The 25,733-nt window shown below is 43.6% G+C and overlaps 2 protein-coding genes across 2 annotated transcripts in view; one reads left to right on the forward strand and one right to left on the reverse strand.

The window, feature by feature from the left end:
• KNOP1 (lysine rich nucleolar protein 1) overlaps positions 1 to 21,630 on the reverse strand; it is a 268,616-nt gene extending 246,986 nt beyond the window's left edge. Inside the window, exon 1 of the mRNA XM_067461042.1 lies at positions 21,621 to 21,630. The gene's annotated coding sequence lies outside the window, so the exon portion shown is untranslated. The remainder of the gene's footprint in view (positions 1 to 21,620) is intronic.
• The window catches only part of CFAP70 (cilia and flagella associated protein 70), a 59,445-nt gene that overhangs the window by 1,322 nt on the left and 32,390 nt on the right, over positions 1 to 25,733 (forward strand). Inside the window, exons 2-11 of the mRNA XM_060786286.2 lie at positions 480 to 606; positions 9,916 to 10,102; positions 11,147 to 11,245; positions 12,800 to 12,879; positions 13,908 to 14,084; positions 16,530 to 16,712; positions 17,138 to 17,232; positions 17,565 to 17,664; positions 23,596 to 23,757; positions 25,035 to 25,184. Coding sequence (XP_060642269.2) covers positions 517 to 606; positions 9,916 to 10,102; positions 11,147 to 11,245; positions 12,800 to 12,879; positions 13,908 to 14,084; positions 16,530 to 16,712; positions 17,138 to 17,232; positions 17,565 to 17,664; positions 23,596 to 23,757; positions 25,035 to 25,184 — 1,323 coding nt within the window. The 5' untranslated portion in view covers positions 480 to 516. The remainder of the gene's footprint in view (positions 1 to 479; positions 607 to 9,915; positions 10,103 to 11,146; positions 11,246 to 12,799; positions 12,880 to 13,907; positions 14,085 to 16,529; positions 16,713 to 17,137; positions 17,233 to 17,564; positions 17,665 to 23,595; positions 23,758 to 25,034; positions 25,185 to 25,733) is intronic.

Consider the following 25,733-nt stretch of genomic DNA (forward strand, 5'->3'; position numbering starts at 1 on the left):
ATGAGGATACAATGGAAATGAACAAGATCTGGTTGCCAGTATTAAAATAAACACCAGAATCAAGACAGGAAATAATTAACAACACTCAGAAACAGGAGAACTCTAGACAGCAAGCAATCAAGTGCCAGTTAACACCTCTCAAACAAAGGATGCCTCTATGCACAACAGCCAGGCTACCTCTCTGCAGATAACCTCACTGATTGACTTTGCAGCTGCAGGGTTACTCAATTCTATTCCAGCTTGCTTATTGTAACATTATTTGCACTTGATTCTAGCAGACAATGGTTCTTTCTCCCACCCTGGACATTAATCCACTTGCCTCACTGCCAACAGAACTTTTGAAGATACCTTTAGTTACAGATGCAGGCAGAACATCAGGAGAGAATGCTAATGGAGCCTGGCCAGACAGCCCAAAAATTCACAGCAACTCAGACACATAATACATGTCTCTTCTCCTTTCCCCCCTCTATTGGATGCAGAGCTGTCTTGCTTCAGCAGCTGAATCCCAGCCTTGCCATGGCTGCATCAGCCTCTTTTCACCACACAGACGTCCCTGGAAATGTTGCCAAACCTGTGAGCATAACAGTGCTGGAGGGACGGGACTTGGTAAGCAGTCATTCTAAAAAAACTAGAATTCGAGGTTGTGGTTGCTGTGAATCTTCACATCATTTCCAACTTATTCCTCACTTGCGCTGCCAAGTAATCCAGTTTCTGAATCCAGATTATCTGCTTTGAATTGGATTATATGGCAGTGCAGACTCACCCTACATCTCTGTCTCTTAGAAGTGCTTTGACTGAGCTTTCCTGCATAGCAGGGGGTTGGACTGGATGGCCCTTGGGGTCTCTTCCAACTCTAGGATTCTAGGATTATATATCAGGAGTAGGCTATACAGAGTCTCAAAGATACACTTTTTCTCTCCTTTCCATTGTCTCATCCTGACCAAGGCCAACCCTTTTGGGATCCAAATCTTTTCCATCTTTCCTTCACTTTCTGCCTCTGAAAGAGAAGAGGAAGAGGAAGAAAGGGCAGGGAGGGGGCTTGGGGAGATCCCCCTCCCTCCTGGCCCTCCATGTGGCCCCAAGTTAGAAAGTTTGCCCATGCCTAGGCTACTGTATTGCCTGCAACTCCTGTTCACGGCATCTGGAATAATGATAATTACTGATAACGATCTAGATACTAATCCCACTGAGATGAATTGATCTAACATGTACAAGCTCTGAAATTTTGCAAAGTTCTTGGAAAAACTTCCAGAGAAGGTGCGAAGAAGCAGGGGAGGGGAGCCTAGGGATGATTATTGTTGCTACCAATTTGAAAGGAACCAAATTTACCATCAAGTTAGAAGGGAGGCTGTTCAATTGCACCTCTTCCTTTATTAAGATAGTAATAACTTAGTAGTAATTAAACTGTATGTATTGTAGCGTGACTGGAGATAAGAATATAGATCTATTTGGTCACTTTCCCCTGCGTTTCTGCCACCACGTGAGGTAAGTTATAATATTGTGAGAAATGGCACACTGGACGCAGAATTGATGGAGATGAGGCAGTCTTCAAACAAAAGTTAACAAGTTTATTGAGCACAAAGCGTGTGGTTGCAAGTTGTAACTTTTCTTATAGAACTCAGAATAATGCTTGGTTAGTTGAATGTTACACTCTTTCAGGTTATACAGTATCTTCCTGAGGTGAAGCACTTATTACAAAAACAAAGTTTCAATACAGGGATGTCTCCCTTATCTGACCCTCCCCTGATCAGATACTTAATAAGCTTATTCTTTAGCCTTTCTTTAGACTAACGGAATACTGGTTATGTTTCCCTTATCAGCCTCTCTAGCCTAAGAAACTTCCAGTAACTTAATCTGGCTTTCCAAAGCCTCGAAACTTTGCTTCACAATTCACTCTCTTACAGCTATAACCTCCTAATCTTTCCTCTATCAATTCCTCATCCTCAAATCTTAACTCCTGACTGCTCACTCCACTAAACCTAAAACCTAACTCATGACTGTTCCCTCCTCTAAACCTAAACCCTAACTGAACATTAACTGTCGTTTTTCAAACTCTCCCCTCTAAGCTCCTCCCACTTCTTTCTCTAGCCTACATCGTCTCCATGGCAACGCACTCCTCTCAGTTAGGCCGCTCCAGCATTAGTACAGCCAATCTAAACACAAATACAGTTAAAATCATACAATTTATAATCAACTTCTGTACAGAAGGAGACTCCACCACACTCCGAGACAGCCTAGGCCACTCTCTGACAGCCCTTTCTCTCAGGAAGTTCTTCCTAATCTTCCCTAATGGCAGGGAAATCTCTTTCTCTGCCATTTAAACCAATGGCAGAGAAACACTGAGATACAGTTTTGGTAGGCGTTTGGTAGACTCCCAACTCAGTTCAAGACCACGCACAAAGTCCTGCTCCCTTACTCCCTTGTTCCCTGGTCTCTAGAGCAACTGAAAGTGAGTTCCCCCCCTCCCCCTCCTCCTCCTCCTCCTCCTCCTCCTCCTCCTCCTCAATGGGACACCCTTTTAAATCTTGAAACATGGCTCTCATGTTCCCGTCTACCTTATTTATTTATTTATTTATTTAGGGCATTTCTATCTCATCCTTCTCACCTCCCAAGAGGGACGGCTTACAGCAAGCAGTCATTAGATGCCAAAAAATAATACATTAAACACACAGTAACAGTTAACACAATTGAAACAATTATAAACGTTCAATTCAAAGCAGTTCACCAGTTCAAAACATAATCAAAATCAGTCCATTGTGGTCCACTAAAACATTATTTTCCCAGTAGGTACATTTATTGCACAAACACTTGATCCCAAAGCCAGGATTTGAGTTTTTTCCAAACATTCGGGGGGGGGGGGGAATCTAATATCATTGGGGAGAGAGTTCCACAGCCCCAAGGGGTCACCACGGAGAAGGCTCTGTCTCTTGTCCCCACCAGTCGTGACTGCAAATGAAAGTAGGACCGAGAGCAGGGCCTCCCCAGATGATCTCTTCTCTTCTCACAGCTAAACATCCCCCAGGAGGAAAGGAGGAACGAAACAGAGAAGGAAGGAAGGAAAGAAGGCAGGAAAGAAGGCAGGAAGGAAGGAAGGAAGGAAGGAAGGAAGGAAGGAAGGAAGGAGAAGGATGAAAGGAAGGGGTTAAGTGAATAGAGGGAGGGAAGGAAGAAGGAAGAAAAGGAAGGAAGGAGAAAGAGGGAGAGGGAAAGAGGGAAGGAAGGATGAATGAAAGGGTGGAAGGGAAGGAGGGAGGGAGAAAGATGGAGTTAAGGAAGGAAGGGAAGGAGGAAGGAATCATAGAATCATAGAATCAAATAGTTGGAAGAGACCTCATGGGCCATCCAGTCCAACCCCTTGCCAAGAGGCAGGAATATTGCATTCAAATCACCCCTAACAGATGGCCATCCAGCCTCTGTTTAAAAGCTTCCAAAGAAGGAGCCTCCACCACGCTCCAGGGCAGAGAGTTCCACTGCTGAACAGCTCTCACAGTCAGGAAGTTCTTCCTCATGTTCAGATGGAATCTCCTTTCTTGTAGTTTGAAGCCATTGTTCCGTGTCCTAGTCTCCAGGGAAGGAGAAAACAAGCTTGCTCCCTCCTCCCTGTGGCTTCCTCTCACATATTTATACATGGCTATCATATCTCCTCTCAGCCTTCTCTTCTTCAGGCTAAACATGCCCAGCTCCTTAAGCCGCTCCTCATAGGGCTTGTTCTCCAGACCCTTGATCATTTTAGTCGCCCTCCTCTGGACACATTCCAGCTTGTCAATATCTCTCTTGAATTGCGGTGCCCAGAATTGGACACAATATTCCAGGTGTAGTCTAACCAAAGCAGAATAGAGGGGTAGCATTACTTCCCTAGATTTAGACACTATGTATGGTGGCACACCGGCAAGATCTAATGAGAAACTAAATGTGTCTGGCTATTTTCCCAGTGACCATCGGTATGCCCTAAATTACTTTAATGCCCCCAAAAATAATACTCTAAAAACAAGATTAAATTCAACAATTGTTTACTGAATAATCAAAGTATAAAAGTACAGTTTGAATAGTGAAATATAAACTCTGAGGTGACAAACAAGTATAATTTCTACGAGGTAAGTACTCTATGGCATGTACTATCTACTCTATATAACATTTACTATAATCTATAATCTATGGGGCATGTATATCTGAACTATCTATCTATAAGGCAAATATTATTTATGAACTATGGCAAATATGTGTTATCTATGAACTCTCCATCTATTCTTTATTACAAATACTCTAAGGCAAATATGTGATAAGGATGGCCTGTTCAGATTTCTAGGCCAGACCAGACACTATCTGGCTAACTAACTTCTAGCTATGACCAACAAAGAAAGGAATAAAAAGTCTTTCTGCCAAGCTTTGAGCCAGAATGGGCTGAACCAACTGAGCTCGGCCTCTAGGGGAATCCTAAACTCCTACTCTAAACTTGGCAAAATGGAACAGTCCAACAGGCAACAAGGAAATAATACTAGGCCGAGACATCACACTATGCTCCTATTGATGCAGGCCAAAATCCCATTGGCTTTTTTTGCTGCCATATCACATTGTTGGCTCATGTTTAACTTGTTGTCCACGAGGACTCCAAGATCTTTTTCACATGTACTGCTCTCGAGCGAGGCGTCCCCCATTTTGTATCTTTGCATTTCATTTTTTCTGCCTAAGTGGAGTATCTTGCATTTGTCACTGTTGAACTTCATTTTGTTAGTTTTGGCCCATCTCTCTAATCTGTCAAGATGGTTTTGAATCCTGCTCCTGTCCTCTGGAGTATTGGCTATCCCTCCCAATTTGGTGTCATCTGCAAACTTGATGATCATGCCTTCTAACCCTTCATCTAAGTCATTAATAAAGATGTTGAACAGGACCGGGCCCAGGACGGAACCCTGCGGCACTCCACTCGTCACTTCTTTCCAGGATGAAGAGGAAGCATTAGTGAGCACCCTCTGGGTTCGTCCATTTAACCAATTACTGATCCACCTCACCGTAGTTTTGCCTAGCCCACATTGGACTAGTTTCCTTGCCAGAAGGTCATGGGGGACCTTGTCGAAGGCCTTACTGAAATCCAGGTACGCTACATCCATGCAGGGGCGGCTCAACCCATTACGCAAAGTAAGCATTCGCAGTATAGTTGATTTTGCCCAGGGGTACTCTTGAGGTGCTCTTGGGGGGAAATAGACCTTGACATATGCGAGTTGTAGTTACTGGGATGTATAGTTCACCTACAATCAAAGAGCATTCTGAACTCCACCAGTGGTGGAATTGAACCAAATATGGCACACAGAACTCCCATGACAAACAGAAAATATATATCAGTGATTGGTTGGTGGGGGGGGGGGGGCAAAATACTGTTTGCTTACCGTTGAAAATTGCCCAGGGCCGCCTCTGCATTCATGGCATTCCCCGCATCTATCCAGCTTGTAACTCTATCGAAAAAAGAGATCAGATTAGTCTGGCATGACTTGTTTTTGATAAATCCATGTTGACTATTAGCGATGACCGCATTTGTTTCTAAGTGTTTGCAAACCACTTCCTTAACAATCTTTTCCAGAATCTTGCCTAGTATCGACGTGAGGCTGACCGGACGGTAATTGTTTGGGTCATCCTTTTTTCCCTTCTTGAAGATTGGGAAGCATTAGTGAGTGCTGGAACTTCTCCTGTTCTCCAAGAACTCTCAAAGTTGATTGCCAATGGTTCCGAAATGACTTCCGCTAGCTCCTTCAGTACTTTGGGGTGTAGTTGATCTGGCCCTGGGGACTTGAACTCATTTAGAGCGGCCAGGTATTCCTGGATGACTTGTTTCCCAATTTGGGGTTGGATGTCCTCTAATCCCTCATCCACTCCATCTTGCTGAGGTTGAAGATGACTTTCTTTTTGTGAGAAGACCGAGGCAAAGAAGACATTAAGTAGTTCTGCCTTTTCCCTACCTCCTGTGAGCATTGCCCCATCTTCTCCTCAAAGAGGCCCTATCGCCTCCTTGTTTCTCCTTTTTCTACTGACATAAGAAAAGAAGCCCTTTTTATTGTTTTTAATGTCCCTGGAAAGCCTGAGCTTATTTTGTGCTTTAGCCTTGCGGACCTTTTCCCTACAGGTGTTGGCTATTTGTTTGAATTCTTCTTTGGTGATTTCTCCCTTTTTCCAGTTCTTGTGCATGTCTCTTTTGTGTTTTAGCACAGTTAGAAGTTCTTTGGACATCCATTCTGGCTTCTTTGCACTTGTCCTATTTTTTCTCTTTTTGCAATTGTGCCTTGAGTATTTCACTCTTGAGAAATTCCCATCCATCCGTAACTCCCTTATCTTTTAGTATCTGTGTCCACGGAATACTGCTCAGCGTTTCCTTCATTTTTTGGAAATCAGCTCTCCTAAAGTCCAAAATGCGGGTTTGACTTGTCTTAGTTTCGGCCTTCCTTTCTACCTCAAATTGCAGGAGCACATGGTCACTTGCCCCTAAGGATCCTACCACTTCAACCGCATCGATCAGGTCCTCCGCATTTGTTAGGATGAGATCAAGAGAAGCCAACCCCCTTGTTGCCTCTTTTACCTTCTGGACCATGAAATTGTCTGCAAGGCAAGCGAGGAATTTGTTGGACCTTGTACATACCTTGTACCTTGAGAGAAGGAAGGAAGGATAGGATGATGATGATGATGATGATGATGATGATGATGATGAGAGAGAGAGAGAGAGAGAGAGAGATTGAGAAAAGAGCCCAAGGGGTCGCATCTGGCCCCTGGGCCTGGGTTTATCCATCCCTGTAGTAGACAGAAGTTGGTCCAAATCAGTTTAGAGGCACAATGAGCTAATATTTGGGACATGCTTCCTTTCAAAACAATCTCATTTCTAGTCAAGGAAAATGTGTACGCAATTATTATCCTGGAAAGGATGTGGCCAATGAAGTTCCCACATCCATATGTGACTTTTGGAATAAGGCTTTGGACTAGCGGGAAATCAGTACTGACTTGAAGCCATATTTAAAGGGAGTAATGCAACACTCAGATATGATAACTTCATATCTCTGCTCCTGATTGCTGTTAAGTCTTGAGCGTGCTGAAAATGGGAAATCAATGCATAATAAGCTATCCTTAAGAACTTGGCTGGAAAGTGTATGGTCATTAGTGCTGTTTGAAAAAATTGACATTCGGAAGTGGCCCTGTTCCTGTCTTTTTTCTTGCACAGGATCCAGGGTGCTTTGCCAGCATTTGTAAAACAAGATACAGTTGAAAAAAGTATGTGTACGAAAGCAAAAAAACCAAAAACAACAACAACAATTAAGCAACCATTATACTAAAGTGAAAACAATATAAAACACAGTAAAAACAGAGATAAAAGCACAACCCAACTAAAAGCCTTTACTCCCAAGAGAGAGAAATTCTTCCCTGAAGATCTTAAAATTCAAGCCACTTCTGCACTGCCATATAAAATCCATATTATCTGAACTGGGTTATATGGCAGTGTAGACTCATATAATCCAGTTCAAAGCAGATAATGTGGATTATCTCCTTTAATAATCTGGATTATATGGCAGCGTAGAAAGGGCCTCAGGCATTTTGTCACACTCAGTCTAGTTCATATGGTTTGTCAGACTAAAATAATAGCTCAAAGGAATGGAAAGCAGCAATACGGCATTTTTGTTAGTTCTTGATAAAAGCTTATTGTGTATACTGAAACACAAGTCACTTGGCAAAGCTCATTGCATTGTCATTTAAAATTCTGGGGGGAAACATTTTTAGCATCCTAATGGAAGACTTGTCATTGATCCATTTTTATTTGTAGGAAAAGAAGGGGGAAATTGCCACTGACATGGAGAAACCCAAGCGACAACATATTGATATTCTTTGGTTTATTTATTTTGTGTCAAAAGCATTGCATCAATAAAAAGTATAAAACTGGTAAAATAAAGGGAGCACAGACAGCTAAATAGTTTTAGACCAAAAATGGGCAACAGCGGCTGTAATGTCTGTAGCTTTAAACATTTCTTCCTCTGTGCATGAGGCAGGGCATTGTTGCAAACATACAGATGCGTAATTGCTTCTTCTGCTCCACAGTCGCACAAGGTGGAGGGTTCTCCTAGGTTGTGCCATTTTGGCAGGTCGTCTTTTTGTAGCTTTGACAACTTGGAATTCACTTCACTTTTGAGTCTGTTCAGGGACTTTCATATTGCCCATTCTTAGTTTGCCCCTGGAGGAAGACTCTTGTATGTGTGTGTGTGTGTGTGTGGGGGGGGGGGGGGGGGGATCCAATTGGGATTTCCTGATTTAGCTGCCCAGAGGGACTCTAGCTGTTCTGGAAGGAACATTATGAGGAATGGTGGTTCTCATGAAGCTTTTCCTTGATTTGAGTCTACTGCGAGGAAACTGATAGCCATACAGTGGGTGCCTTTCACAATGTTCAGCCTTATTTCTCTTGCAATTGGCAGCAACTTACCTTCACACATCAGGGGGAGGGGCAATGTCAGCTAGCTTATAAAGTCTATCAATAAATGTAGGTTTAAGACATCCTGTGATTATTCCACATGTCTCATTCAGTCACCTGCTTTGCGTGGGCATATTTATGCCAGACGGGGCAGGCATACTCAGCAGTTGAGTAAGACAAGGGCAGGGCTGATGCTCTTATTAATTTTGGATTTGCACCCCATGCGCTATTAGTAAGTAAGGATGTTACAGCGTGCAGCTACTGTATGCTTAGTGTTCCCACAGTGTTTCCTAAATGTTAGTGTTTGATTTAGGTGACACCGAGATATTTCAGGTGGGAACAGTGTTCAAGCTCTTGGCCTTCCCAGGTAACTTTCAGTTTCCTGTTGTCTTCACGATTTCATAAGTGAAAAGCACGCACTTGTGTCTTGGCAGGGTTAGGCTTCAGGTGGTTGTCTTTGTAGTAACTGGAGAGATCTTTCAGGGCTTTAGGAAGTTGGTTTTTGACTGTTTCAAAATCTTTTGCTTGTGGTGTTAGGCCAGTGGTTCGCAGCCTGTGGGTCCCCAGATGTTTTGGCCTTCAACTCCCAGAAATCCCAACAGCTGGTAAACTGGCTGGGATTTCTGGGAGTTGTAGGCCAAGACACCTGGGAACCCACAGGTTGAGAACCACTGTGTTAGACCAAGGTCATCAGCATATATAAAGCTCCTTGTGAATGGTGGTTGTGGCTGATCATTAGTAAAATGTTGAACAAGGTCAGTGCAAGAACGCTGCCTTGAGGTAGACCATTCTTTTGCCTCCTCCATCTGTTTTGATTCTTTGGTAATACGTACTACTACTACTACTATTATAACACACCTACTCTTTGTGGTAAAATTCAGTGTGCTAAGACAGCTTTTTGAGACTAATAAAGAGAAATATATTGATACGCTTTCAAAGGCCCCTTCTGCTACCCTGGAGACTAGGATGCAGAACAATGGCTTCAAACTACAAGAAAGGAGATTCCACCTAAACATTAGGAAGAACTTCCTGACTGTGAGAGCTGTTCAGCAGTGGAACTCTCTGGCTCGAGCTGTGGTGGAGTCTCCTTTGGAGGCTCTTTAACAGACACTGGATGGCCATCTGTCAGGGGTGCTTTGAATGTGATTTTCCTGCTTCTTGGCAGAATGGGCTTGGACTGGATGGCCTATGAGGTCTCTTCCAACTCTATGATTCTGTGATATAATTCAGATTATCAAATCAGATAATCCACATGATCTGCTTTGAACTGGATTATATGAGTCTACACTGCCATATAATCCAGTTCAAAGCAAGTAATCTGGATTTTATATGACAGTGTAGATGGGGCCAAAGTCTACTTTATCAGAGGCATAAGCTTTCAAAGTCTACTTCATCAGAAGCACCAGACTCTTAGATATTTCAATATGTTTGTTTTGATTTTCAAAAAAGGAGAAGGCAATCAACATGATTTTTCTGTCCTATAGAAAGGCATCAAAGGCGATAGCCCCGTCACCTATGTGCGTGTTGAATACAATGGTGTTATCCTTGGTGACACCTCAAAAATGGAAGCGTCACTGGAAGGAAATGTGAAGTATAATTATACAGCCACCTTTGACTGCCATCCTGATGGACCGCACACCCTGGATGACATTGCACACAAACCCTTGCTCTGTGAGTAAGAAGAATCCCTCTCCTTTCCAGGTTCCCTTCTCTTTTAAGAGGAATTGCTGGTGAATTGGAGACTAAGCCGAATGCTGTGGAAAAGCATGCCTTTTTGTGTGCTTTGATTATTTTGAGATAACACACTTTATTTATATTCTGCTCTATCTCCCCGAGGGGGCTCAGCGTGGATTATAGTATACAGATATATAGGCAAACATTCAGGGACTTTTTATACAGTAATAACAATGACATACAATGCAAAAAAAAGGCAAAGGTTTTCCTTTCCATCTCAGGCTTCTGGTGGCAATACTCAACTCTGGCCATGGGGAGGTGCTCTTGATTTATTTTTCCATGCCAAAGAGCCAGTTGTCTGTAGACCCTCCTGGTTATGTTTGTGGGCATGGCTGCGTGAGTGCCTTTTACCTTCCCGCCGATCTACTCACATTGTATGTTTTTGAACTGCTAGGTTGGCAGAAGCTAGGGCTAACAGTGGGAGCTCACCCTGACCCATGGTTTCGAACTGCTAACCTTCTGGTCAGCAGTTTTCTGCAGCTAGTGCTGTGCTACCACAGCCCCTCTCATATGAACTCTCAAAGGATCAGGATGCTGCCCTGACTTCAACCAAGGGCCCCTTTTCCCTCATTCTCTTCTTGCTTTTGAAAAAGCCTTTCCAGTGCAAAGAGCTTTTCAGGGGGGTGGGGGGTGGGATGGGGAGTAATCTCAGTGCAAAGTAGGAGGAATGCAGTCCTGCAAGATCTAGACTTGAGAGGCACATGCGATCCCCAGATCTGTAGCTGTGACCCACTTCTCTCCCATTCCTTTAGAGAACATGCCAGGTCTGAATAGAAATGTGGGTGAATTTGGATGATCTGGGCTCATAATAATTAGAGTATTGCTGGTGTTTCAGAAAAGCTTATTATAGGTTTTGGGCAGAAATAATAGAGAGAGAAATGCAGCTTGGTTTTGGGGGGAAAAAACCTGACACGCTTTTGAAGGTGATGGTTTCTGCAGACTGAATGTTAACCTACGTAAAATTCTGCTTGCTGTTCCCAGTGACTGTGATTGAAGTCTTACCAAAGGAAAAGAAGCAGAAAGAAGAGAAAACTGTGACCCTCGGCCAAGCCGTGCTGGACCTTTTGCCTCTTTTGGAAGGTGGGCAGTCATTCCTCAGTCCTCATTAACTGCACAGTGTAATATCATATTGTTAACTCCCTTTCAACTTGTGTCCAGTTCTCCCGAGCTTGGCTCATAAAGAAGTCTTCAACCATTAAAATGGGGTCTTCTCCCAGGGAATTGTGTGTAGGACCACTGCTATAATTTAGCCATAGGCCTATCTCTCCCTCTCTCCCTCATTGGTATTTATGACATGTGCAATGAATATAATGCTTCGCCACCCTCTAACCCAGGGGTTCTCAAACTTTTTCAGCCAAGGAGGACTTTTTGAAGCAAAAGTTTATATTATATTATATTATATTATATTATATTATATTATATTATATTATAATCAGGCATGGGCAAACTTCCTGCCTTTGTAGTAATATTAATACTAATAAGTGCAGAAACCCTAGAGGCCATCCAGTCCAACCACCTTTTTCCATGCAGTAAAATCACTTTCAAAGCCCTCCAACAGATGGCCATTTAGCCATAATAATAATAATAATAATAATAATAATAATAATAATAATTGCAGAAACCCTAGAGGCCATCCAGTCTTACCACTGTTTTTGTGCTGTCGCACGCTGGGCCTGTGCATCAGACTGTAGACAGGACATAAATTCTGTGTGCCCAACGGGACACCGGGGCTGCCTCAGATTAAAGGCCCTTGGACCTCCCCAAAACAAAGTTCTGTAGAGGTTTAAAGTAAGTCCAACAAAGTTCTTTATTGATGAAAACAAACAGGTACTTTAAAGCATTCTTAACAGTCTATTGGCTCTTGCAATCTTGTTCACTGGGATCAGGCACTATCTTCATAACTGTATACTAACTAATGGGGAAATCCTTAACTTCTAATCTGGGCAGTCTGTACTTGCCTCTGTTGGCATGGAGCCCCTGCACCCGGTACCAACTGCGTCTGGCTTCCGCGAGTGACCCTTACGAAGCAGAGCTTTGTAGATTTCCAGGGGAAAAGAAGGAGTTCAGGTTTCAGTGATGGCCGGCTGAAGTCCCTCAGCAAAGGAGCTGTAAGGCTGTACAACCCCGGTCAGGTTGTAGGCTGTATATCTCCCCGGCCAAGCCATAGAAGACGAAGCTTTCTACAGGAGCTCTTCGTTTTATGTCCTGTGCAAAAGGCTTCTCTGTGTGGACTGACCCAAAAAGGCTCCTATTCCCTCCAAAAACCCAAAGGGGGCGGGACCAGGGAACCTAACTATAATTAACAGGTGGCTTGCCCTATGATTGCAGCCAAAAGAAGCCACCTATCTGCAGAGTCCCTGAAACTTAGGACTACAACAAACATTCAGTGCAAAGCAAACAAAATTGGAGCTCCTGGTACAGCTGTACCAGCACAGTTTTCCATGCAATAAAATCACATTCAAAGCACCCAACAGATGGCCATCCAGCCTTTGTAATAATAATAATAATAATAATAATAATAATAATAATAGGAGCCCGTAAGCGCTCTGCAGAGCCACTTTGAGAACCGCTGCTCTAACCCATAAGACATTTTTCTTTGTGACGTCTTCCCGCTCTTTGTTTCTTCCTCTTCAGGTTCGTGTTTTTTCAGCGCAACACTTCAGGTGCACCCTCTTCCTGGCTCTCCCCTGGAAACCCTTCGACCAGATGCCAAGGTTTTCTGTTTTGTTGTTGGTTTTTTTAATATTTGCAGACCTACTTTCACATTGATGCTGAAGCTGCATGTGGCAACATAATTAAGATATTTTCATTTTGGCTCTAACTGGCAAAGGTCTTTATTTCTGTCCTTCTTTCTGCTGACCATTTGGCCTCCACCAAGGTGGCTTGCAAATGAAGAATAATTAGCACAGAAAACTATGCAAATATTAACTATGCAATATTAGAATGCAGTGGTGACTGGAAAAGACATTCTTCTCCAGCTCCCACTCTTTAAAAATTTCACAGCAGGTCTGAGAAAATTGCATCCTCAGTGATCTCATATCTGTGGTATGAAAACACCTACTTGTGGGCGATTGGATGGTCCAGTAACCTTTCCCATCGTTAATTTGGAGGAATGGCTGTCTCAAGAGCCAGCATAATGCAGTGGTTTGATAATTAGCCAGAGTTTACAAATCCCCATTCAGCCATGGAAACTCACTGGATGGCCTTGGGCAACTCATACTCTCTCAGCTTCAAAAGAAGGCAAAAGCAAACTGAACATAAATATTCTAAAGGCACTCTAGATTCTGTCTGATCATGGAAGCTAAGCCTGGTTGGTTCTGACTAGTACTTGAATGGGAGACTGCCAAGGAAGACTAGGTCAAATAGGCTGTCTTCCAGAAGCAGGAACTGACAGAGCCACTTCTGAGTATTCCTTGATAAAGGAAAGTCAGCAGGCGACTTGAAAACACATGGGCCAGGGATGTCTTAAGAGATCATTCTTGGTGCACAAACCCACAGTTCCCAGGCTGGTATGATTAATATTTAAAATGGTATTAAAGTGGTTCTAAGGCCCCTTCTGCACTGTCATACAAAATCCAGATTATCTGCTTTGAACTAGATGATATTGCAGTGTAGACTCATAATCCAGTTCAAATCAGATAATCTGGATTATCTGCTTTGATAATTTGGATTATATGGCAGTGTAGAAGGGGCCTATGACTGTGTGCTGGTGGCATACCCTATGTCCAATCCTATTTTGCAGTGCTCCATTGATGTCTCAGTGTCTGTCCAGGAGAGCCTTCTCTCTCCAACGCAGCTGTTGGAGGGCAACCTTCTTAGAGTGACTGTGGAAGCAGCGTATGCTGTCCCCGAAGCCTTTGTTCCCACGGGGCCTCCGCAAAACTATATGGCTGGCTTCCAAGTGCCAGCTGTCGGAGAGGTGAGCCAACTGCCATGCTTCGCAATGCCTGTATTCCTCATCTCGCCTCGAGCTGGGGACCCTTTCTATTCCCATGTTCTTGCCAGCCCTGCTCTTGAGTAAGCTGAGGGATGTAATGATTGAGATTATTGTATTGTAACCAGAGAACCAGAGGTTGGGAAAGCTGCATTTTGGGGACTCCAGTTCCTTCAATCCTCAACCCATATGAACATTGTAGGATCATCATCATCATCATCATCATCATCATCATGTTATTTATATCCTGCTTTTTCTCTCCATTAGGAGACTCAAAGTGCCTAACATTAAAAGCATTACAATGCAATTTTAAATAAACATATTGAGGGATCTTGGAATTCTTTATAAGGTGGGAGGTCCAATGTTGGTAGGCAGACTTTTTCTTTTGCCTCGTTGCAGTTACGTACTTTCAGGGGGAGGATAAATAATTTCCCTATCCATGACTGAAGAAACATCCTTAAATATGAAGAGCCTCACAAGCATGGTGTACAGAAATGTACTCCATGTGTTCAACATAGCTTACTCCCAAAAAGTGTGGATAGGACAGATTGCAGGTGGTCCTTGTTCATCTTAAGCAGACTCAATATTTTTTCGTGTTTGATCATTTACTCAGTTTCTGATTGGCATTCCTGAGGCTTAAAAGGAATGTTCCCCAGCCCCCCATACAGGGTCCATGGTAGGACTTCCTAGAGTTGTGGTCCAAAATAAAACCCTTTCCCCCTACTTGTGTAAGTAATAACCATGTTATAGTTAATCGTGTCTAGCCAATAAAAGTTAACCAGTGGGGGGAAAAATGAACCCTGTTGTACCCCAGGCCAGAAAACACCTCTGTACTTAACCATCCCATGCCAGTCCAGGTTAAATCAGCAAAGCGGTTTATTGATGATTATATAAAAAGCAAAAATAGTAAAAACTTCAAAGTTCAAATGTATCAATAATCCACAAGGTTCCAGGTGCAAGAATAATCAAGAGTCCCAAGGCAGCAAGGCATCCAAAACAAGAATACAAGAAAACCCAAGAAACATAGAATACAGAAATACAGGAACAATTCCTGGTAACTGAAAACAAGAACATGAACAAAAGCATGAAACTAGAAGTCTCTAAGCAGGCATGGCTTGACAAGAGCTGTGGTCTCCATTATCAATGTTGCCCCGACTGCTGGGCAAAAATCCTGGCCTCTCTAATTCACCCAAAAATCCTGTCTTTTCACATGAATTCAGATATGGGCCTCTTTTCTAATAAGTGCCATGACCTTCATATTCTTTGTTGATCAGCTACTAATATTAGGTCTCCTAACAACAAACTCACTGCCATTATCATGAAGCTCATTATTCTCGGCACCTGGAGTTTCAGCCTCTGTACTTGTTTCCCTAGAGATCGGCTCCACTGCATCCTCTGCAATGTAGCCTTGACTAGTTGGAGACACAGACTGCTCAGTTTCAGGACTTAAAATCTCAGGCCCAGAACCCCCATTCTCAGGCCCAGAATCTCAATTAACAGTAATATCAGACACCACCATGGGCTGAACTACAACAAACCCTCTCATTCTGGTTATGACATTTCCAGTTTTGAATCCTCTGCAACTTCTGCTTGGTATATTTGTCTTTTTGTTTGTTTCAATCTTGAGTCATTGCCGTTTCCAGAACTTGTGTCCGCATATAAAAATGCCTCCAAGTTAGTTGCCTGTGAACTGATGTCAACTCCATGCATTTCATAGGGTTTCCTTAGGCAAGGAATACTCGGAGGTGATTTTCCTATTTCCTCCATATGGGGTTTATCACAAGAGGAAATCCCAACAGTGTCTTTGCCTCATTATATGAGCGTAACATGACTTCTCTCCCACTGCTCTTCCCAAGCTCTGGTTTGCCGAGGGGTTTGGACTTCAGCTTCTGCCTACCTAGCAATTTGAAAGCAAGTAAATCAATAGGTACTGCCTTGGAAGGAAGGTAAAAGGGTGCCCCATGCAGACATGCCAGCAAAAAGATCAGCAATGTCTACAGACAGCAGGCTCCTTCAGCATGGAAAATGGAACAAGAAGTGGGGGCATCTCCTCCAGATGCCGGAGATAGTAAAGGGGGAAGGCCTTTATCTTATCTGTGTATTGTATGTCTTTGTTTGTGTAAAAAGGCATTGAATGTTTGCCTTATATGTACTGTCATCTGGTCTGAGTCCCTCCGGGGAAATAAAGCGGAATATAAATGTGTATTATTCAGCTCCCATAATAATAATAATAATAATAATAATAATAATAATAATAATAATAAATTATTCCTACCACTGATCATTGGCCAAGGTAGCTGAAGCTTCTGGGAGTTGAAGTCCAAAACACTGGGAGGACTAGAGTTGGGGAACCACTGTTCTATGTTATCTGTATTAGTTTGCTTGTTCTGTGGATTCAGGGCCCTTTTCTGTTTTTAATCATCCATTCAGAAAGAATGCTCTTTCCTGTTCAAGAATGGGACCCTGAAGCTTGGTGGTGAGAAAGAGCCACTTCCCCGGCCAAAGAAGTGGCCAGTGGTCAACATCTTGGCCCCAGGAGGCCAGAACATCCCAGACTCCTTTATCGTTGGCGGTCCATACGAGGAGGAGGATGGAGAGTTGGCAAAGCCTGAGGTGACTTTTCAAGCTGTTGAAACCATTGCTGAGAATTGTAGGACAAGTGAAATCAGGCCAATGGCTCCTACAATCCGGCCTATTGGAATTGGCGAGCCAGAGGAGAATTTGCATTCTGCAAATGATCATTGCAAGTACTTTCCTTGGGTGTTCATGGTGCAAAATAAACATTAGCAGTATATGGGGGGTAGCAGGATGTTTTTGCATGCTGCCTTCTCGACAATTAGCTCACTCATCTTTGCTCCCGATGTTTATTTTCATTCAGAAATCAAGCCTATCAGATACATTGCATACGATTTCCCTCTCCATTCCTCCCTTGCATATTTTTAATCCAACCATCTATGAAAAGATTATTTTTTGCTAATGAGAAATCTGGTGGGTTTTTTGCCATGGGAGTCTCATTTCCCCCCTTTTTTTTATCTTAGGACAGGGATATCAGGATTCAGGGAGAAATGGTTAAAAAACGGATTGTGTGGGATTTGGAACGACGCTGCTACTTAGATCCTGCAGCTGTGCTCTGGTGAGTCTGTTCTCCTCTAGTTTATGTGTTTAAATTTACAACAAAGCAGGTGGCTGGAAATATTTCTGTAGCTTCATATCTTATCCCATTGTCTTAACAGCACATATACTAAAATTGTAACGATACAGGGTGAAGTCTTAATCTTGACCACATTTCCTTGAGTGTGATTGGATGGGATCCTTGAGTCCTTGGGTTGCTCTACATGAGGGATGTCATGTCCACATATCTGTGCATTTTCTTTCCTGTCTTTTATTCTTGACCATTGGATTTGTTCATGCAAATTGATGAGACCCACTGGGATAATCATAGACGTTTTCTCTCTTTCATTGCAGCTTTCAAAAACGGATTGCCGATTGCCGGTACTGGCCAGTGGAGATGACCAGAGTGCCAGTGGTCACTTCCACTAAAGGAAAAGCTGGGAAAGGAGATAAGGTTAAAAAAACCATGTAATTAGTTCACTGTCTGGGAGAAAACATTGAGTCAAAGGTTAGGCTAAACCAGGCATGGGCAAACTTCAGCCCTCCAGGTATTTTGGACTCCAACTCCCACAATTCCAAACAAGGAATTGTGGGAGTTGAAGTCCTAAACATCTGGAGGACCAAAGTTTGCCCATGCCTGGGCCAAACCATATACTTTAGAAGGTTTTTATAACTGATACCCTCATTGAAAATGAAAGATTACCAAACAAAGATCTTTGTGGAATGAAGTAGGTCTGTTTCGACTAGAATTATCCATCACTAGGAACCATGCAAAATTGGAGCAGTAGCTACAAATCTAATTGAGAAACAGACCACCCTTATTTTTTTCTTTATTTTTTGTTAATTATTTGACACAATCTCATATATAATCAGAAAATATACATTCAGAAATAATGACAAGCAATTATTTTTCTGGAGAGAGTTCAGATCCTTCCCATTAAACGTTGATAAATCTCATCGTGCCAGAGTCCTTCCTTAGGCAATCCCTCGTTGGACAAGTAAGATGGTCTTCCATAATGGGTTTCCTTGTGGATTCGTAGGTGGCTGTGGAGCCCTATTCTTGACCCGCATCTTCTCCCACAGTGAAGGCATTGGTTTCCAGGTGGAAGGCGGTCCCGGTTGAGGTTGGCTTGATGCACCTTCCTCCTGGCACGTTTCTCTCTTTCACCCTCCACTCGTGCCTCCTCGAATTCTGCAGCACTGCTGGTCATAGCTGACCTCCAGCTGGAGCGCTCAAGGGCCAGGGCTTCCCAGTTCTCAGTGTCTATGCCAGAGATTTTAAGGTTGGCTTTGAGGCCATCTTTAAATCTCTTTTCCTGTCCACCAACGTTCCGTTTTCCATTCTTAAGTTCAGAGTAGAGCAACTGCTTTGGGAGACGGTGGTCAGGCATCCGGACAACGTGGCCGGCCCAGCGGAGTTGATGGCAGAGGACCATCGCTTCAATGCTGGTGGTCTTTGCTTCTTCCAGCACGCTGACGTTTGTCCGCTTGTCTTCCCAGGAGATTTCCAGGATTTTTTGGAGGCAGCGCTGATGGAATCGTTCCAGGAGTTGCATGTGGCGTCTGTAGACAGTCCATGTTTCGCAGGCATAGAGCAGGGTTGGGAGGACAATAGCTTTATAGACAAGCACCTTGGTATCTCTACGGATGTCCCGTTCCTCAAACACTCTCTGCTTCATTCGGGAAAATGCTGCATTCGCAGAGCTCAGGCGGTGTTGTATTTCGGCGTCGATGTTGACTTTGGTGGAGAGGTGGCTGCCAAGGTAGCGGAAATGATCAACATTTTCTAATGTTACACCATTAAGCTGTATCTCTGGCATTGGGGAGGGGATGGCTGGTGACTGCTGGAACGGCACTTTGGTTTTCTCGATGTTCAGTGACAGGCCAAGCTTCGTGTATGCTTCTGCGAAGGTGTTTAGAGTGGCTTGTAGATCTTCTTCTGAATGTGCACAGACGACATTGTCATCAGCATACTGGAGTTCTATAACAGATGTTATTGTAACCTTGGTTTTGGCTTTCAGTCTGCTGAGGTTAAACAGCTTGCCATCTGTCCGATAGATGATTTCCACTCCGGTGGGAAGCTTCCCGTCAAAAAGGTGAAGTATCATAGCAATGAAGATGGAGAATAGAGTTGGGGCAATAACACATCCCTGTTTGAAACCCGATTCCACCTTAAATGGGTCACTTTGGGAGCCATTGCTGTCCAAGATTGTTGCCATCATGTCATCATGGAGGAGCTGCAGGATGTTCACAAATTTGTTTGGGCACCCAATTTTTTGGAGGATGGTCCAGAGAGCGCTGCGATTCACTGTGTCGAATGCCTTTGCAAGGTCGATGAATGCCATGTACAGAGGTTGGTTTTGTTCCCTGCATTTTTCTTGGAGCTGTCGTGCCGTGAAGATCATGTCCACTGTTCCTCTGGAGAGGCGGAAGCCATTCTGGGATTCTGGGAGGGTGTCTTCTGAGAGGGGCAGAAGGCGGTTTGCAAGGATTCTTGCGAGGATTTTCCCAGCGGAGGTTAGAAGGGAGATACCTCGATAGTTTCCGCAGTCTGTTCTTTCCCCTTTTTTTGAAGAGGGTGATGATGGTGGTATCCTTGATATCTGCTGGGATTTTCTCGGTCACCCACACTTTTTCTATGAGCTGGTGGAGTTGGTGTGTCAGCTCAGGTCCTCCCTCTTTAAAGATTTCAGCAGGGATCCCATCCGGTCCGCTGGCTTTGTTATTCTTTTGTTGGCTGATGGCATTGCTGACTTCTTCCAAACTAGGCAGTGCTGCAAGCTCATCCCTGGTTTGTTGTTGCGGGATTTTTGAGAGGACCTCTTCGGCCACATTGGAGCTGCGGTTCAGGAGGCTTTGGTAGTGTTCTTTCCAACATTGTGCAATTGAGTTTTGGTCCTTCAGGAGTTTGGTTCCATCTGATGAGCGTAGAGGCTGTATGCCATGGTTTCTTGGTCCATAGATGACCTTTGTGGCTTTGAAAAATCCCTGAGCATCATGGGTATCTGCCAGGTGTTGGATTTCTTCAGCCTTCTTTGTCCACCAGATGTTCTTGAGTTCTCTTGTCCTTCTTTGGACCTCAGCTTTTATGCTGGCATAGATCTTTTTCTTAGCAGCACAGTTGATGTCTCTCTGCCATGTTTGGATCACAGACATGTGCCTTTCACCTTAAGAACAGACACTTACACACACTTGCATTTTGGATGGATTAGGAATCAGCTGGTTTTCCCTGTAATAGGCAGTAAGAGTGCCTAAAGCTTTGGAGAGCATTTGTTCAACTATTTCAAAGCTCCCTGCTTGAGCAGTGATGGCACAGTCATCAGCATATTTTAAACTCTCTGTCCCTTTATTGCTGATGTGGTCAGTGGACTAATCAATAAACAGATCTATCTACTTTCTTCCTAGATCTCTGGCAAACTAATCAATCTTATTTTAATTATTTTATTATTTTAACCATTTTCCTATAAAAGCACCCCCATTTTTTTCCTTTTGTTTTCCTTTTGTTTCCTGATGCATTTGCTTATTGGCTTGTTCTTCTTTATTCAGTCACTTCCCAGATCGAACTATTTGCCATATAAGGTGGTTTACAACAAATTAAAACAAGTGTAATAATTTATTTATTTATTGTATCAGGGGCAACCAGACCATTGTATTACATTTCTAACAAAACAGAACAAACAAACAAACAGATAAAAAAACACAAAGTTTGCAAACTTGGTAGTTGATTAAATGTCCTTAGACCAGTATCTGGCCACTTGGAGTGCCTCGGGTGTTGCCGCAAGGAGCTCCTCCATTGTGCATGTAGCAGGGCTCAGGTTGCATTGCAGCAGGTGGTCAGTGGTTTGCTCTTCTCCACACTCGTATGTCGTGGATTCCACTTTGTAGCCCCATTTCTTAAGATTGACTCTGCATCTTGTGGTGCCAGAGCACAGTCTGTTCAGCGCCTTCCAAGTCGCCCAGTCTTCTGTGTGCCAGGGGGGAGTCTCTCATCTGGTATCACCCCTGGAGCCCCCGGTGGCGCAGTGGGTTAAACCCCTGTGCTGGCAGGACTGAAGACTGACAGGTCGCAGGTTTGAATCCGGGGAGAGGCGGATGAGCTCCCTCTATCAGCTCCAGCTCCTCATGCGGGGACATGAGAGAAGCCTCCCACAAGGATGATAAAATCATCAAATCATCCAGGTGTCCCCTGGGCAACGTCCTTGCAGACGTCCAATTCTCTCACACCAGGAGTCACTCCTGACACGACAAAAAACAAAAAAAACCAACAAAAAACCCCACGGATTGAGGTGCTGGGTTTGAGCCTGCCACTTTTGGACTCTTGCTTGCTGAGGTGTTCCAGCGAGTGTCTTTGTAGATCTAAGAAAACTATTTCTTGATTTAAGTCGTTGACGTGCTGGCTGATACCCAAACAAGGGATGAGCTGGAGATGTCACTGCCTTGGTCCTTTCACTATTGGCTGCTACTTCCCGGCGGATGTCAGGTGGTGCAATACCAGCTAAACAGTGTAATTTCTCCAGTGGTGTAGGGCGCAGAAACGCTGTGATAATGCGGCATGTCTCATTAAGAGCCACATCCACTGTTCTAGTGTGGTGAGATGTGTTCCACACTGGGCATGCATACTCAGCAGCAGAGTAGCATAGCGCAAGGGCAGATGTCTTCACTGTGTCTGGTTGTGATCCCCAGGTTGTGCCAGTCAGCTTTCATATGATATTGTTTCTAGCACCCACTTTTTGCTTGACATTCAGGCAGTGCTTCTTGTAGGTCAGAGCACGGTCCAGAGTGATCCCAGGTATTTGGGTGTGCTGCAATGCTCCAGTGGGATTCCTTCCCAGGTAATCCTCAGAGCTCGGGATGCTAGTCTGTTCTTAAGGTGAAAGGCACATGTCTGTGTTTTAGATGGATTAGGGATCAGCTGTTTTTCCCTGTAATAGACAGTAAGAACACCTAGAGCTTTGGAGAGCTTCTGTTCAACCATCTCAAAGCTCCCTGCTTGAGCGGTAATGGCACGACCATCAGCATAGATGAAACTCTCTGTCCCTTCTGGCAGTGGCTGGTCATTTGTGTAAATGTTGAACATTGATGGAGCGAGCATGCTCCCCTGAGGCAGGCCGTTCTTCTGTTTCCGCCATCTGCTTCTCTGGCATTGGAACTCAACAAAAAAGCTCCTGTTTTGTAGCAGGTTTCCTATGAGGCAGGCAAGATGGTAGTCCTTTGTGATATTATACAATTTTCTCAGGAGGAGGCGGTGGTTCACAGTATCATAGGCTGCTGACAAGTCTATGAAGACAGCTCCTGTGATCTGCTGCCTTTCAAAGCCATGTTCTATGTGCTGAGTCAGGTTCAGCACTTGCAATGTGCAGTTTTTGCCTTTCCTGAAGCCAGCTTGCTGTGGAATCAGACAGGGGTCTATTTTTTCCATAATTCTATGCAAAATAAGTCTCTCCAGAACTTTGTAGAGGTGGCACAGCAGGGAGATTGGTCTGTAGCTTTTTGGATCATTACGGTCTTTGCCTGGCTTCAAGATGGCGATGACTCTTGCTTTCCTCCAGATTTTGGGGATCTGACAGGATGCAGTGCAGTTGTTCATCAGCTCCAGCAGCCAGCGCCTTGCTTTTGGACCAAAGTTCTTGATTTGTTCCATCCGTAGATCATCCAGGCCAGCTGCTTTGCCATTTTTACATTTATTGAGAGCCATGTCCAATTCAGTAGATGTAAAGGGTTCATGAAGGTTGTTGTTCTCAATCTCTGGTTATCTGGCTATTGGTTTCTTTCCGACTTTGGTGGCAAGGTTGGGTTTCCCATTCTTCAAGAGTTGGTGTGCTATCTGATCTGCCTTTATGTTGGCATGGGTATTAGTTTGTGAGGGGTCATTGCTCAACCGTCTTAGCAGCCTCCACGCCTTTTGGCTGTTCCTGCCCATGTCGACCTCTGTGATCAGCTTGATCCACTGTTCTTTCTTGGCTTCAGAGATGGAGGACACAATGCTCTGCAGTGCCTGAAGGGTCTGCTCACTAAATGGGTCTTCGTTGTGGAGTCTGTAATAGTTTTCCAACAAGGCAGCTGTTTCAGGAGTAATGCCCTGAAGGTAGTTGGTTCTGCAGCCTCTTGGTATGGAGGCCCGTGAGCAAGTTTTCACGATTTCAATATAGTGTTCATATTTTTCAGGGATTGGTGTGACCAATGTGATCATGTCATCTAACATGTCTGAGAATTTAGTCCAGTCTGCCTTTCTGAAGTTGAAGCTTCGTTTAAATCGAACTTCCTGAGGCCTTATAGTTGGGAACAATTGGCATACTATAGGTCGGTGCTGTGTCTTTGGAATTGGTGGTCCCACTGATTTAGTGTAATAATACTACCAAGTGTCGATGTGATAATCAATTTCCAGGGAGGAGGAGGAGGAGGAGGTGCTGGCACAGCAGAAGAGGAGGCCATTTCTTTCCATGGTGTGGCTTTTGTCAACTTGGTGCCTTTGCTGTATCCTGGGGTGAAGCGGATTCGGGGAGCGTTCCGAGTCTTCGCCTACCATGATAGCGAGGTGTTCGAAAAGGTAGGAATCTGCCCCATGCAACCTAATCGGTTTCTTGGCTTTTGAATAATCTCTCAGTGAATGCTGTTGTGATGATTCAGACATTGTCAGAGTAGGACATAGGCAAGCATTGTTTTTAATTCTGCTGCAATTTTATCTGTATGTGAATAGATCTATTCAAACCCATTGATGCAGATATGTTTTAAATAAATAAATTCTGAGAGAGCCAGGTATCTCATCCTGAAGATATGTGCTGTCTTCCAGTCTATCAATATAAGGCTCTATCTACACTGTCATATAAAATCCAAATTATCTGTTTTGAATTGGATTATATGGCAGTGTAGAAGGGGCCTAAGTGACCTGCAAGCATATTATTAGCCAGAACAGGCTCACATTAGCCAGAGGTGGGGGGAAAAAACATCCCAGCCTGGTTGTCTGAGGAAGTTAATAGTTGCCATGAGATACTGTATTAATAGTCACCTGTAATATTTAAAAGGGGAAAAATAACTGTAATTTCTCATGATCCGATCCCAGCTTGTGCTCTTAGATACGACATCAGCTGCCATGCTATTTTTCTCTTTCACAGACAAGTATTTATTCTATCTTTGAAGCCACAAGCACACATCTGACAGATGTTAAGCTCTCTTATTGTAAAGGACAGGGCAGAGCTGTGACTCACCTTCTTCTTCCTTCTAATTTCATTCATTTCATTTGACTAGCTGGGTTATTTTTTTAGAAAACAGTTCTTTGACATGTTTTGCATTATCCTTGGAACTTTCATAACAATATATATTCACTTAATATTGCACTGTTTTTTCCTACTGCGTAGCAGTCCAAGTTGGGGGCGAAATTTGAAAGACAATTATTGCACTGCTTCTGTGTGCTTCAGTTTGGATCCATATGTCCTTTAAAAAATAGAAAAATGGAAAGTGTTTTCCTATCTGTTGATCCTTTATGTGTAAAGGCGTAAAGGCCAGTGGATGGGATATTTCAGCATTGTGTTTTGCACCATGGGACTGACCCTTGGACTTTTCACAACATTTCAAAGGCTTAATATTCAGAATGAATTCTTGTCTGTATTGGTATATAAAGGGATCATAGGGCACATTTGAGGCTGGGCCCCTATCTACACTGCCATATAATCCAGATTATCTGCTTCAAACTGGATTATATGAGTCTACACTTCTATATGTCAGTATAGATGGTCTGAGGTTTGTGGGGTCACTATAAGACAATGGGCAACTCGAAGGTGTATATATATATTACTTTAATGTTTTCCTCTTTCCTTTCACTTTCAGACCAAGGTTCTCTTCAGTCTTTTCCGTGACATCGGACCCCAGGGGAACCTTAAGTTGGGAATGATGGGTTTGCTTGCTCCACATGCCAAAAGTTTGCCCCCTAAGAACACAAAGGAGGACAAGATTCCTAAAGAATCAATTTTAAGAAAGGTGAGTTTGGAGAGTTGTACCTGCATGCATGAAAAAGAGAGATGATGTTGCCGATAAGGCTGAGAAAGGCGGTACACAAGTATAGTAAATAAATAAATAAATAAATAAATAATGTCCTCATGATTCTAAAGAATAAAAATCAGGTGGTGAAACAAGCAGAGGACAAATAAGAGCTTGTGTGCTGCATGCTTCTCCCCATGTTTAAGGGCCCTAGATAAAGAGCAGAAGGGAAGGGGCAGAACTGGGATCCTGCTGTTGAGCCATAGCGCTGCGCATTGACACAGACCATTCAGCCGCAAAGCGGATAAAGGGAGGAGATACACTGAGTTGGTTCAGGTAAGTGCAGGTTGAGGTTCCTCCAAAGATATAGATTCAGGCCTGGGCAAACTTCAGCCCTCCAATTGTTTTGGACCTCAACTCCCCCAATTCCTAACAGCCAAAACACCTGGAGAGAGGGGCCAAGTTTGACCATGCCTACTTTAGGCAAAGTGTGAAGAACACTATTATTACTGTTGTTTATGTTTTTGTTGTTGTTTATGTTGTTACATG

Source organism: Anolis sagrei, chromosome X, assembly GCF_037176765.1.
Source record: "Anolis sagrei isolate rAnoSag1 chromosome X, rAnoSag1.mat, whole genome shotgun sequence".
NCBI lineage: Eukaryota > Metazoa > Chordata > Lepidosauria > Squamata > Dactyloidae > Anolis > Anolis sagrei.